Raw genomic sequence first — 13,054 nt, 5'->3', positions numbered from 1 at the left:
ATATGATTCATATAGAAATTATATGTTAAAATTAATATGAATATGATTCATATGATTCATATTAGTACTATAGGTTATTTGAGAGAATAACAAACTATAGGTTATATAAGATATGATATAACAAAAACTACAGGTTATATGTTATATGTGATATAACATATAGTTATATATATTAAATTCAAATTTTGAATTTTAATTTAATTTAACAACTCCATTTGGGAGTTACTCTAAAAAAAAAAATTGGTTGAAAAATAAGGGGAAGTGGTTTCCCTTATTCTCTGAATCACGTAAAAACAAGAGAGAAAAAAAGATGATCATCTTCTTCATCCCCCTCCATCTCTCTGTGTTTTTTTCTCTATCAGAAAAGACTCTCAAACTCTCATTCTTCCCCTTTACCAATATTGAGTGCAAGCCCACGAAGCTTTGCATGATTTTCATCCCCGAGAATAACGAGGAAGATTGCGTGTTTGTGTCCACGTCGTTACTGCTATGTTCATGTTGATGCCGGGTTGGGGAGATCAAGAGAAGCAATTCGTGTTCGCCTTGGGAAAGGAAGCGAGAAGATGGTATTCTTCAAGGGTATGTGATATCCCTTTCCTCTCTATATTTTCTCAATAGAGGCATGCTTAAATTAAAAATTTGTTTATCCATGAGTTTCTGTCACTCTAAATTATGGTGTATGTTCTGTAAAACGAAATTTAGAGACAACGACATCCAATTGCTTATATTGCAGGGAATTTTAATCCCTTCACCACTAATAACCTACAGCTGCACTCTTTTCACTGTAGATATATTTTTGTGTCCACGAATATAACCAATCAACAGTAAGTCGACCTTGACAAATCTCTCGTAATTATAGCTGAGTCAAAATTATCGTTTACCCTTGTAATTACATCTAACTTCTTAAATCTCACTAATCCTCTAAGGAACAACCTATTTATGATCCTACCATAAATAAAACCCTTCTCGAGCCAGTGAGAGGGAGGGGCTCCATTGTTCAAGATTCGGAGTCAACACTTAAGGAAGATTCATCTACTTACTATAAAGACGAGAAGAAATGAATTTCATCTTATGTAGCTATGTTGTCAGCTTCCTACTCGGACAAATCCCCAAAATGGTAGGCACATTGAGTTGGCGAATTTAGCCATTCTCACCCATATATATATCAAAAGACTACCCTCATAGAAAGGAGTTCATAACTCACTCAGGATTAAGATCAAGTCACCTATGATCATCTTATGAAATGTTAATCTCTTCAGTCAACGCTATTATAAAGAGAGATCAATTATTTCACGGTCTGTTCTCATACAAACTTTTTGTATAGGATACCTCCACTCACATAGCTCCACATGAATAATTAGGATTAAATCGTTTGTAACACTTTACAACTCTTGTAACAATTACAAAGTGAGTCTTATCCATAGTGTCACCAGGATAAAACACCTAATCTTATCCATATACTGTAGATCATTTAGGTTATTACTTGAACATGATCGTAGACATACTGTTCCAAGTTTCATAAAATAACCTTGGATATTTCTTTAATGGATAATTGCATATGTAAAATAATAAACCATTATTTTAAATAACATATTAACTATGAGGCTTTAGGGCATACATCCCAACATGATGGACTCTAATGCATACTGACACCCCTTCGTAACTCCTAAAGAATAAAAAAAAAATCATCTTTGAGCATTAAAACTTGAATAATTAAGTTTGAAATCGGTTCTCTCAAGTTGTTGAAAGATTCTTGTTGAGTTTATGAGAAAAAAGTTAAAGAAATATTTCCATGGACAACTATGGAATAACCTTCTTTTATCTCATGTCACATTTTGGGTTAATTTTGATTATGAACCTTTGGTTTATCTTTGGTTCTAGGAAGGGAGATTCAATCTACATGTACAAGAAAGGCCATAAAAATCCTGGACGAATGAACAATTGGAGATTGAGAGTGAACTGTTTGAAATCTTGACCATGACGACAGATTGGAAACGAAAACTATAGTAGAAGAAGGAAGATTGGAGACACACGAAGGAGAAGGGAAGAGAGAGAATACACGCATAAATATGAATATAATATAAAATTAATTGATATTGTAATTTGCCTATTCAATATTCCACATCAGAATTTCGTTGGTCAATTAATGGTCAACTTAACATCAGGGATCATTTATAACTATTTTCCAAACTGCAGGGACTAAAATGTCTATTTTAAAACCTTAGGAGTCAAATGACACCAAACTCAAACCTCAGGAACCAAAAGTGTACTTTGCCATTCTTTTTTAAAAATAAAAAAATAAAAAATTGTTTTGATCCCCCATTTTTCTCCTTTCCTTCCAAAGTTTCTCTAGTTTATGTGTTTCTCACGTTTCATCCTCTTCTCTTTCTCTTCTTCTTCCCCACTCTCTTCTTCTTCTCTCTTCATTCATGGCTTCCTCAAAATTATAGAATTACCTCCCTCTCCTTTAAAATCGACGAGCAAAGAAGGTTGCAAAGCTAGTCTAAGGTTGTAAAGATCCATGAACGAACGCCCAAGATGGATATGGTTTGATCGACATGGAATCTTGGTTGGGCAACATTATAACTGGTGGGCGGTGCTATATCTGAGATTGGAGAGCTTTGCGGATGGATGAGGGATCTGGGTAGAGCACAATGAAGGCGAATCTGAGGTTGCAGACAGATTAAGTTGAGATGGGTGTCCACGATGAATCTTGGTATGGTCATTGGATATTTATGGGTTTATTTCAAATAATTCATATATATCCGGGTTTATTTCAAGTAATCCATATATATTCAGTTGATCTAGACAATGGATCTAAGATTGTAGATGGATGGACGACAGATCGGGTGTATTTGAACATTTTGTTTTTAGTTTCAAATATATATAGGTTTATTGCGATTGTAGTATCATTTATCAATGTTGTTTAAATATATATTGTTGTTTAAGGCTTTGTTTGGAATTGATGTAGCTTTTAAAATAATTGTAATAGTTGTACTTTTATGAGAAGAAGTAAAATAGTATTTGGTAAAGTTTAATTTTAAATTAGAAAAAAATAGTTAGTATATTTAGTAAATTAATATTAAATTTGTGAATTTAGTTATATGAACAAAAGTAGATTATCATTCCAATTATCTTTTATATTCAAATTTAATTTGTATTTTATTAAGATGTAATTATTTGCAACTAATTTTGTTCAATTTAAACTTTTTAATAAAAGATTTTTTAAATAGTAATTGTTATAAGAAATTGAATCAGTTAAAATTTGTCATAAATGTGAGAAAATAAATTCATAGAAGGAAAATTTGAGATGGGTAAGAAAAAATCAAATATTTAGGCAAGCTAAAATCTAGAAACTTCATCGAATACACGTTATAACAAATTTAAAAGTGATTTTGGTAAATTAATAAATAAGTTGTTTTACCAAATAGTATAGGCAATTAAAATTCTCTTACGATTGCAAAAGCAATCCCAAACACGACCTAAATATATATTCATTTACATATATTATTGTATAGATATAGTTAGTTTGTGATATTTGTTTAAATATAGTTAATCTGTGATATTCGACTTTATATTATATATTTATACAGTTTTGTCCTATAATATATATCAAATATACAATCCAATATTTGTATTCTAAGGAGAAAAAGCACACTAACACATTTCAGAACACTACTTAAGAATTTGAATTCTATGAATTTGGTTTGTTTTTTTAAATAATTTGATGATATCATCAGTCTTAGTTTATGGTCTAATTTGTAACATATAATATGAGGTATATATTTGCATTTGAAATAACTTCATATGTATATATATATGAAACCATTGTACATATTTGAAATAAGGCTTGTATATGCAAACAAGAGCTTAGCTCAACTAACATTTATATGTGCACAGAATTAAGAAGTCTGTGGTTCAAATCCCGTACATCCAATTTGTACTTAAAAATGAGCCTTTTATATGTACATAAAAAATTTATTAAAAAATCCAATGTATAATAAAATAAATAAAAATAATTTTCAAATTTAAGGACATCTTTGAAATGTAGAATTGACTTTGTTTTAAGTCTTCTTTTCTATGGGCTGCTATACGGAATCTACTAATGACGGCCTACTCCTATTTTATTTCTTTTTCCTTTTTCTTTTTATTTAATTTATTATTATTATTATTATTTTAGAAGAAACTTGAATTTGAGAATCAAAACTTCAATACGATCCGAAAATTATGGCCTATTTTTTAGGAAAATTTGAGTCAATGCTCATTTTACGAATTAGGTGTAGAAAATTATTGCAAATATACTACTGTTAATTAAACAATAATTTATAGATAAATTCAACCAAATTTTAAACCTAAAATCTTTGATAGGTCAATTGACATATAATATGTATGACCTACTAATAGATCTATAGTTCGAATTAGAGATGTTCACGAGGCGAGACTGGGGATGGGACATCCTGTTCCCCATTTCATTCCCCATCCTGGTGAAATTCCCCACGGGGATCGGATTCTCCACAAGAAATTTTTTCCCATTATTTTTTTTTTGTAAAAAGTCAATTGATTTAAATCACTAATATGAATAAATTATAATTAAATAATTAACTTTTATCACTAAATTGGTTATTAGGATTAATTTTACATGAAATTTTGAATTTTATATAATTTACTCAAATTTTGGTTTAAAAAAACTAATTAAATTTTTTAGTAGAAAGAAATAAATATAAATCAAATTATTCACATATATAATCTCAATTTAAATATATTCATTATCTTTCCCAATAAATAATCAAATTTGAAATTTAAATGTAATATTTATATAATAATAATAATAACATAACATTAGATAACTATACTAAATAAAATAAATATGTAGATGCTAATTGGAGAATCCCCTAATTAATAAAGACCAAATTAGTAATTTCACCTAATTAATGATTATAAAGATTTGATATGGAAATGTAGTTTCAAAAACTAATAATGTAAATGGAAGCATAGTAACATGAAAATATAAAACAAAAAGGAAATTGGGAGGCATAGAAGAGTTTCAACAATAATCCGGTGCATCCCAAAATGTATTTAGCTTCTTGCGGCTCATTCTAACCATACATCAAAGAAGAAGAAGAAACTCAAAAGATTAAACAACCGAGTGGACTAAAAAGGATAATGCAGTCGATGATGGTTGTCAAGGGCACTTGGTTTTGTTGCCATGTGTGGTCATGTTGGTGTAGCAAGTGCCGCACATCTCACGGTTGCCTGACGTTCCTGATGGCACGCATTTGCATCGTGAGCAGCACGTCCCGCACGCTCTTATGCACCGATTTGGCCTCGAGTGCGCCCCGCAACGCCGCTTGCATTCCCATCCACAGTCTGCAATATTCCCAATTGTCATGCTTTCATTTTTTCACACACATAAAAAGAAAGAAAAAAGGTTTCGTTTCATGCATCATTCTAATTTCTTTGCCTCACTTATGTTTTGCATCAGCCTTCTGTTTGTCCCTCTCATCACTTTCTCATCATATTCCATCTCCATCATCCCTTCTTCTGGGTAGCCATCAGAAGATACCTGCACTAACTCATACATCACTCGCTAGACAAGACATCTATTATCTTAATTTTAGTTCACTAAGAATTTTCAACTTTGTGATTACTATATTCTTAAACTTCTACAAATATATAATAGAGTTGTTTTCAAATATAGTAAAATGAGTCAAAGAATTTACAAATATATAAAAATATCACTAAATGATAAACAGTGATAGATATCTATTAGTATTTATCATGATAAAATAGAGACATTTTGTTATACTTAAATTTTTTTTTGAGCAGTTTTACTATTTAAACCATTACACTATATAATATTATTTGAATCTTTTAAAAATTAATTGATTCCATTAGATATAGAGTTGAATTTTATCTTCTTCAATGGAATCTTAAATTTTTTAGGTCTTGATAACCATTTTAATTTTTTAGGTCTTGATAACCATTTTGTATTTGAAAATTAAGTTTGTGGACTACTTTTATCTCTAACTTTCTTTTTTTATTATTTACTTTTCACCAATAATTTAAAAAATTAAGTCAAATTTTGAAAATTAAAAAAAATAGATTTCAAAAAGTTGTTTTTATTTTTAAAATTTGGCCAAGAATTCAATCATTGTAAAGATACAAATTATTAAAAGAAATATAGATGAAATAGGTTTAGTTTTCAAAAGAAAATCCAAAAATAAAATGGTCACTAAACATAACTTTAATTTTTGTGTTGGCTAGATTTTCATTTTTTCTTTTCTTTTTTTAGTATTTGAATATGTCAATGAATGTAAATTAAATTTAAGTATCTAATTCACATTTTTAAAATTCAAGACACCAATTTTTTAATGTTTAGACGTTAAAAAGGTAAAAAAGCGCAAACCTACTTTTAGTTTAAGTTGTTATCTTCTTTTAGGATTCAATCTACCATTTTCAAATTAGTTCTGAAAAAAATAAAACCTAGATGATAAATTTTTCCTTGATATATAATTGAAAATTATGCTTTTAAACATCAAAATATCGATTATCTCATTTTTATGAGTGTTTTTAAAAAGATGAGACAAGTTTTGAAAACTATATAATTTTTTTTTTTTTTTTTAAAAAAAACTTGGATTTGTTTTAAAATCGAGCTAAGAATTCAAATGTTTGGCTAGAAAATGATAAAAAAATGGTAAAAAATTAGTAACGAAAAAAGAAACAAAAACTTTAAATATTAAAAACTAAACACTAGATAATTATCAAACGCAACTTAGGATTCCTTTTGAAGTTTTTGGGTTTTAGTTTTAAGAAATTCTTATTATTTTTCTCACAATTCTCTAACCACAGTTTTCATTTTTCTAAATAAAAAGAAATAAAAACAAGTTTTAAATTTAGAGCTCATTTAATAGTTACCAAAAAAATTTTATGCCTTTGTTATCTACTAAGCCTTGAAAATTAAAAAAAAAAAATAATTTTTAAAAACTTATTTTTTTTATATAAAATTTGACTAAAAATTCAATTATTGCTCTTGAGAAAATTAGATTAATAAGAAACGGAAAGAAAATAGCATTGGTTTTTAAAAACCGAAAACTAAAAATGAAAGGGAGGGGTGTAGAAGGAAGAGAAGTTTACCTGTGAAAGGGAGAGGATGACGAAGAGCCCAAGAAGAAGAAGAAGAAGGAAATTACGAACCGCCATGGCTTTCTTTAATATATTTTACAACTAATTCATGAGTCTCGTTTATATAAAGAGAAGAGATTAAGGGTGAATTTCCAAAAATAGACATAAGCTGTGGGGTAAATTTCAAGAGAGTGGGGAAAGCTTGAGCTGGAAAGCCTGTAGGGGTGGGGACATATTTGGGAAACCACACCTACAAATATCTTTTGAAAACTGCCATTTACTACTCTGATTCCAAACCTGCCCCCAACCCAAATGGCATCTTCAACATCACCACAATTTAATGTGATTCTCATATTCCCAGAAAAAAAAAAAAACATTTTTTTTTTATTTATACCCTATTAAGGGTTAATTAGGACCACGGGTAACTTTAAAAATAATTTAGAAAAAACGGGTACTTTCGAAACAAAAGGAAAAAAAAAAAAAAAAACATTTTCCTCATCTGTTTAAAAAAATACCTGTTTTTCCAAAATTATTCTAAAACTACTCCATTCTTCTAATTAACCCCTATTTTTAATAGAGAAATTATTTCAAATAATAAAACGGTTAAAAATATTTACAAGATATAACAAAATTTTAGAACTATCCCGATAGACTTCTATCAGTGTCTATCAACATCTATCATTGATAATTATAAAATTTTGCTATATTTTGTAAATATTTTCGTTCACTTTTCTATATTTGAAAACAGCTCTTTTTAATATCCTAATACTTTTAATATGTCAAAATCTGTATAATTCAACGAGTATGAATTTTATACTATCGTTTTCGAGGATAAAGGTTTGATTCTCTCACTTCATATATTGTCAAAGGAAATAAAAAAAACTTCTCTTTAAAGTATCTGTGTGTGTTTTATTCTCTTTATTTTTTACTATCAAAATGTTAGCGTGACATTAAAATCGCTTTATTTCTTGAAATATTATTGTATAATAAGGATTTTTTTATTTATATAAAAACTGTGTTGGAATTTTGTAAATAAGAATAAAAAAAGTCAATTTAATATAAAAAATAATAAGAAGACCAAATCAAATGTTTTAATATTCTAGAGATAAAATTAGACAAAAGCTTTTCTAAAAGTAAAATAAAAACAAAACAAAACAAAAGCTTAGAGGGAGGAAACTAAAATTTACCCTTAAACTTATCAAAAACTTCATATTTCATCAAATTGGGTATGTTATACTTAAATCATTTGTTCTATTATTTCTAATTTACCCAGAAAGAAAAAACTCTATAAATTCACTATTGAGAGAAAAATGAGAGGTTTAAACATCAATTGAGAGGAGGTAGTAAGAATTTGTAACAGGAAAAAACTTGGGCATAGTCGGACTACACCGTCACCATCTGATAATTAAATTTTTCTAGGAATATTTATTAAAAAATTATATTTTGTGTGGAAAGAAATAGGAAGTATGAACTTAGATTGGATCTAATATTATTGATTTGTAATTTGTACATCTATCTTAGTGCATCTTAAATGTAGTCTGTGACATTTAAAAATTTTTCATGTAATAGTGATGTAGAAAGCACAAGAATGCAAGCTGGTTACTCTTTCCAATAGAAACCAGCTTAGACTGCACCTCCAACGAGCAAGCTGTCTTCCACTAATTTTCTTTTATAAAAAACGACAATAAAGTTGCTGAAAATAACTTACAAAACCCACACTACACTCCATTACTTGGGAACTGAATTCCCACCCATTTTTTTGAATCCTCTTCGAAAACAACCTCTTCAATTTTAAAAGAAATATTTAAATTTTGTTTCAATACAAAATTATGTGAGACCCAATAATATGTATCATCTGATAATATGTCAAAATATGAGTGGAATGAGAACAGCAGTTTGAACCCCTTTATGTTGAGTTTTGAAGTTTTTATCTCTTTTTTAAATGGCTTTATATATTTTTATTTTTTTTATGAGCTTCATTCAAATTCACACATTTTTTTTTTTTTTTTTTGTTATTATCCAGAAGATATGTGTAAGTTCCACAATATGTAATATTGAAATATTTGAATTTTTGTCTTCTTGATTGAGCGCTAGATTGAAAGTATCGACAAAATACATAAAATTATGAAGAACTGTCTTCTCCTGGATGGCACGTGTATTGTCTCCACATACAAAAGTGTAAGTTGTGGTTAGCTAGCTATTATTTTATAAGACTAAGATGGAGAAAATCTTTTGAATAACTGTGAATGTGAGGTTTGTAATATATTTGTTTTAATTCAGATGATTATAATTTAGATTTTGCAAAATAATATATAGTTTGTGTAATAGGAGAAAAACAGGATTCGGGCTAAAAATCTGCAAATGGAAAAATTTGCAGCTTAAAATCTAGATGAAGGTATTTTAAGATTAAAGAAAAGTGGGAACATGTGTGAGAGTATATTTGTTATATACTTGATGAAATTTTTGTTTTGCTAAAATAATATGATTTAAAATTCTAAAATAAGACTAATTAATAAAAATGAGATGTTTTCTGATATTTTACGTTTAAAACAAGTTTATAATAAAGATAATCATAAAAGAAATTTAAAAAACGTATGATTTAGTTATGATAACAGAAAATCTAATATAAATATAAAAAGTTGGTTATAAAAATTAATATAATATAATATTTGAAAATCCAAAATTAGATAATCGTAGAAATAATTTAAAAAATGATGATTTATTTATATAAAGAGATAGAGTAATAAAATTCAAAACATTTTTTTGGAGATATAGAACATCGTTGGGATACAAATTTCAATTATTTTCAAATTAAATCACAAAATTTATGCCAGATTTTCTGCATGGCAAGAGACACTTAGTTGTTAAATAGGTTGGTAAAAATATTTTAGGATTAAAGAAAAATTGGCTCACATGTGTCACACAATTTGCTATATTTTAAAAGAATTCCGTGTTTTGCTATTTCTTCAAATGATAGTATAATTATTGGTATATACGTGAATATTCCTTCCAATAATAGAAATAATGACTCCCTGTAAAGAAAAAGAATAAATTATTGAATTGGTAAGGAAATGAGAAAACTATTTTAAGGATTTGAATCTCTAACATCTTGATAAAAAATTCACAAATCTCTAACATTTTGATCGAGAATTCACATTCTATGTCAGCTATTATTTTGAGATTTGAGTTAAAAGACTATTAAAAGGGCAAAGGGATGTTGAATTATCAATTTGACTTAATAATCCAAAAAAAAAAAAAAAAAAACCATTTGAATTTTAAGCATATCTCAACTATTGACATATATATCAATCATTTTTCATTTAGAAAAAAGAAATAGAATCATCATTTCTTCCCTTTTTTTTTTTCTTTTTTTGTTTACACATGAACTTCTTAGAGAAATCTTGTTCAAAGGACTGAATTTAAATTTGTATATTTGTATAGTTTGTATATTAATTAGTATACTAATAATTTCTTTAACATATATAATAATAATAATAATAATAATAATAATAATAAAATGTATGGTTCTCTAGTTCTATCTCCTAAATATATACTTGACTTTAAGGGATATAAAGTTTATTTTTGGGCACACTTGATGATCTACATGGGTCACTTGACATCCTTATTAATGTTCTTAGACCGATGCTTGACTTGTTATTTATTTATTTATTTTTAAGAATCGATCAAAATCTTCAATTTATGTTTTATCATTTTAAGTTTTTAAATCTTAATGGAGTGTCTTTGTTCTTCAAAGAGTTTAAATTGCTGGATTTTTTTTTTTTTTTTTTTACAATATGTGAAATGAGAATCGAGCTTTTGATGTTGAGATCACTAATATAAACTTTATGTTAATTAAATTTTTGAGTTCTTTATATTATTCAATAATTAACGAATGAAATGAAAGGTAACTCTTTTATTTATAATGGATATTTTTTGGGCTTTGGCTCATTTAGTTTTGGGTCTGATCTTTGGAAAATACGAAAGCAGATACAAAATATACCACAACGAAGATACATAATATTATTGTATTTATCATTTGATACAAAATTATTCCATGGGTGGAAGATGGATATGTGTGACCATCTAAAAACAAATGAAGTAAGCTAAGTTTAGAGGCATGCATGCATGAAAAAAAATATATGGATAGAAATAAAATTGAGAGTTAAAAAAATGCAAAAATAGAAAGTGGGAGGTAAAAGAAAGGCGAAAATGGTGGAAAGAAGAAGAGAGAATAGTGAAAAATAGTAAAGGAAGTAAGGTAAAAAGAATATTAAAAAAGAATTATAAAAGAGAGGTAATGGTTTAATTTAGATTTGGATTTACAACAGAAAGCCCGAAAAAAGGTGTGGTGTCCAATGGACAGCATTTGATGGAGATCCCAAAATTTCTTATTTGATTAAATTAGGAAGGTTGGTTTTTTAGTTTTTGAGTTTTATTGCTTCCTTCCTCTTCTTATTCTTCATTGCCCTCCATTGGAAGAGGCTTCCCCATAGAGGAATAGATAAGGAGGAAGCATAAGTATTCCTCTTACTTTTCCCCTCTACACATCATGGCTTTCCCTTTCCCTTTAACCTTCCTCATTACCATCATCTTCTCCTTTTCCCTTCCCTTCCCCTCTCTTGTTCAATCCAAACTCACCGTTGGTTATTACCAGAAAACCTGTCCCGACTTCGAGAAGATCATTCGAGAAACCGTCACTAATAAGCAAATCACCAGCCCTGTCACCGCCGCTGGAACCCTCCGACTCTTCTTCCATGACTGCATGGTCGATGGTTGTGATGCCTCCGTCCTCATTTCCTCCAACTCATTCAACCAAGCCGAGCGTGAGGCTGAAATCAACCACTCCCTCTCTGGAGATGCCTTCGACGTCGTCGTCCATGCCAAGACCAACCTCGAACTCTCCTGCCCTGGCATTGTCTCTTGTTCCGACATCTTGGCACAGGTCAATCTATCATCATCATCATCATTTTCTTAATATATTAACCATCTACCTACCATATATTTCATTATAATTTTCTTTTTCTTATTTTTTTTACTACAATCTTTTATTTTTGTTACTGACTCAATTTTAATAATGACAACCAGGCGACTCGAGATCTAGTGGTGATGGTAGGAGGACCATTCTACAACGTCCGATTGGGGAGAAAAGATGGAATGATATCAAAAGTAGATAACGTGGAAGGGAATCTCCCGAGAGTGAACTTTACGATGGACAGACTCATTGAGTACTTTACTGAAAGAGGCTTCACCATCCAAGAACTGGTTGCCCTCTCCGGCGGCCACACCATCGGCTTCTCCCATTGCAAGGAATTCTCCGATCGCCTCTTCCATTACAGCGCCACGACACCTACTGACCCAGACATTTACCCCAAGTTCGCCGAAAAGCTCAAGTCCATGTGTGCCAATTACCAAACTGACACTGCCATGTCAGCTTTCAATGACGTCATGACACCTGGCAAATTCGACAACATGTTCTTCCAAAATCTTCCACGTGGCCTTGGCCTACTCGCCACTGACAACGCCCTCGTTAAGGATCCTAGGACCAAGCCATTTGTCGAACTTTACGCCGTTAATCAAACGGCGTTTTTTAACGACTTTGCTCATGCTATGGAGAAGCTCAGTGTTTTCGGCGTTAAGACAGGAAGGAAAGGGGAGGTTCGACGAAGGTGTGACCTCTTTAATTCCATTCAGACATGAGACATCGTTTCTTCTTTCTTTTTCTCTTTCGTTTTTTCTCTTTTTTTTTTCTTTTTTTTTTTCGTTTCTTACCAAAAATAAACAAATCAAGAAGAAAGAAGGAAAGGAAAAGGATTGATGCTCATATGCAAATCAATGTTGTTCTCTAGGAAGAAGAAGGGCAAAAAAAAAAAAAAAAAAAAAAAGTAAAAATACAAAAAGAAAAAGATTCAATTTTTTTGGACTTCTTGAACTT

The 13,054-nt window shown here is 29.5% G+C and overlaps 2 protein-coding genes across 2 annotated transcripts; one reads left to right on the top strand and one right to left on the bottom strand.

The window, feature by feature from the left end:
• Window positions 1-4,944: 4,944 nt before the first annotated feature.
• On the bottom strand, window positions 4,945-7,285 carry LOC120083384 (snakin-2-like). The gene is made up of 3 exons (XM_039039127.1): window positions 7,135-7,285; window positions 5,467-5,563; window positions 4,945-5,367 (listed from the first exon to the last, which is right to left on the bottom strand). Exons 1-3 carry the CDS (start codon window positions 7,198-7,200, stop codon window positions 5,183-5,185), a joined length of 348 nt encoding a protein of 115 aa, XP_038895055.1. The 5' UTR covers window positions 7,201-7,285; the 3' UTR covers window positions 4,945-5,182.
• Window positions 7,286-11,487: 4,202 nt separating this feature from the next.
• On the top strand, window positions 11,488-12,976 carry LOC120083624 (peroxidase 41-like). Its single transcript, XM_039039457.1, has 2 exons — window positions 11,488-12,064; window positions 12,208-12,976. The coding sequence occupies exons 1-2, from the start codon at window positions 11,672-11,674 to the stop codon at window positions 12,817-12,819; spliced, it is 1,005 nt and encodes a 334-aa protein (XP_038895385.1). The 5' UTR covers window positions 11,488-11,671; the 3' UTR covers window positions 12,820-12,976.
• Window positions 12,977-13,054: the final 78 nt, after the last annotated feature.

The sequence above is a fragment of the Benincasa hispida genome, chromosome 8, assembly GCF_009727055.1.
Source record: "Benincasa hispida cultivar B227 chromosome 8, ASM972705v1, whole genome shotgun sequence".
Classification (NCBI taxonomy): Eukaryota; Viridiplantae; Streptophyta; class Magnoliopsida; order Cucurbitales; family Cucurbitaceae; genus Benincasa; species Benincasa hispida.
Note: the sequence above shows the minus strand (reverse complement) of the source record. Positions and strands in the feature narration are given on the sequence as shown.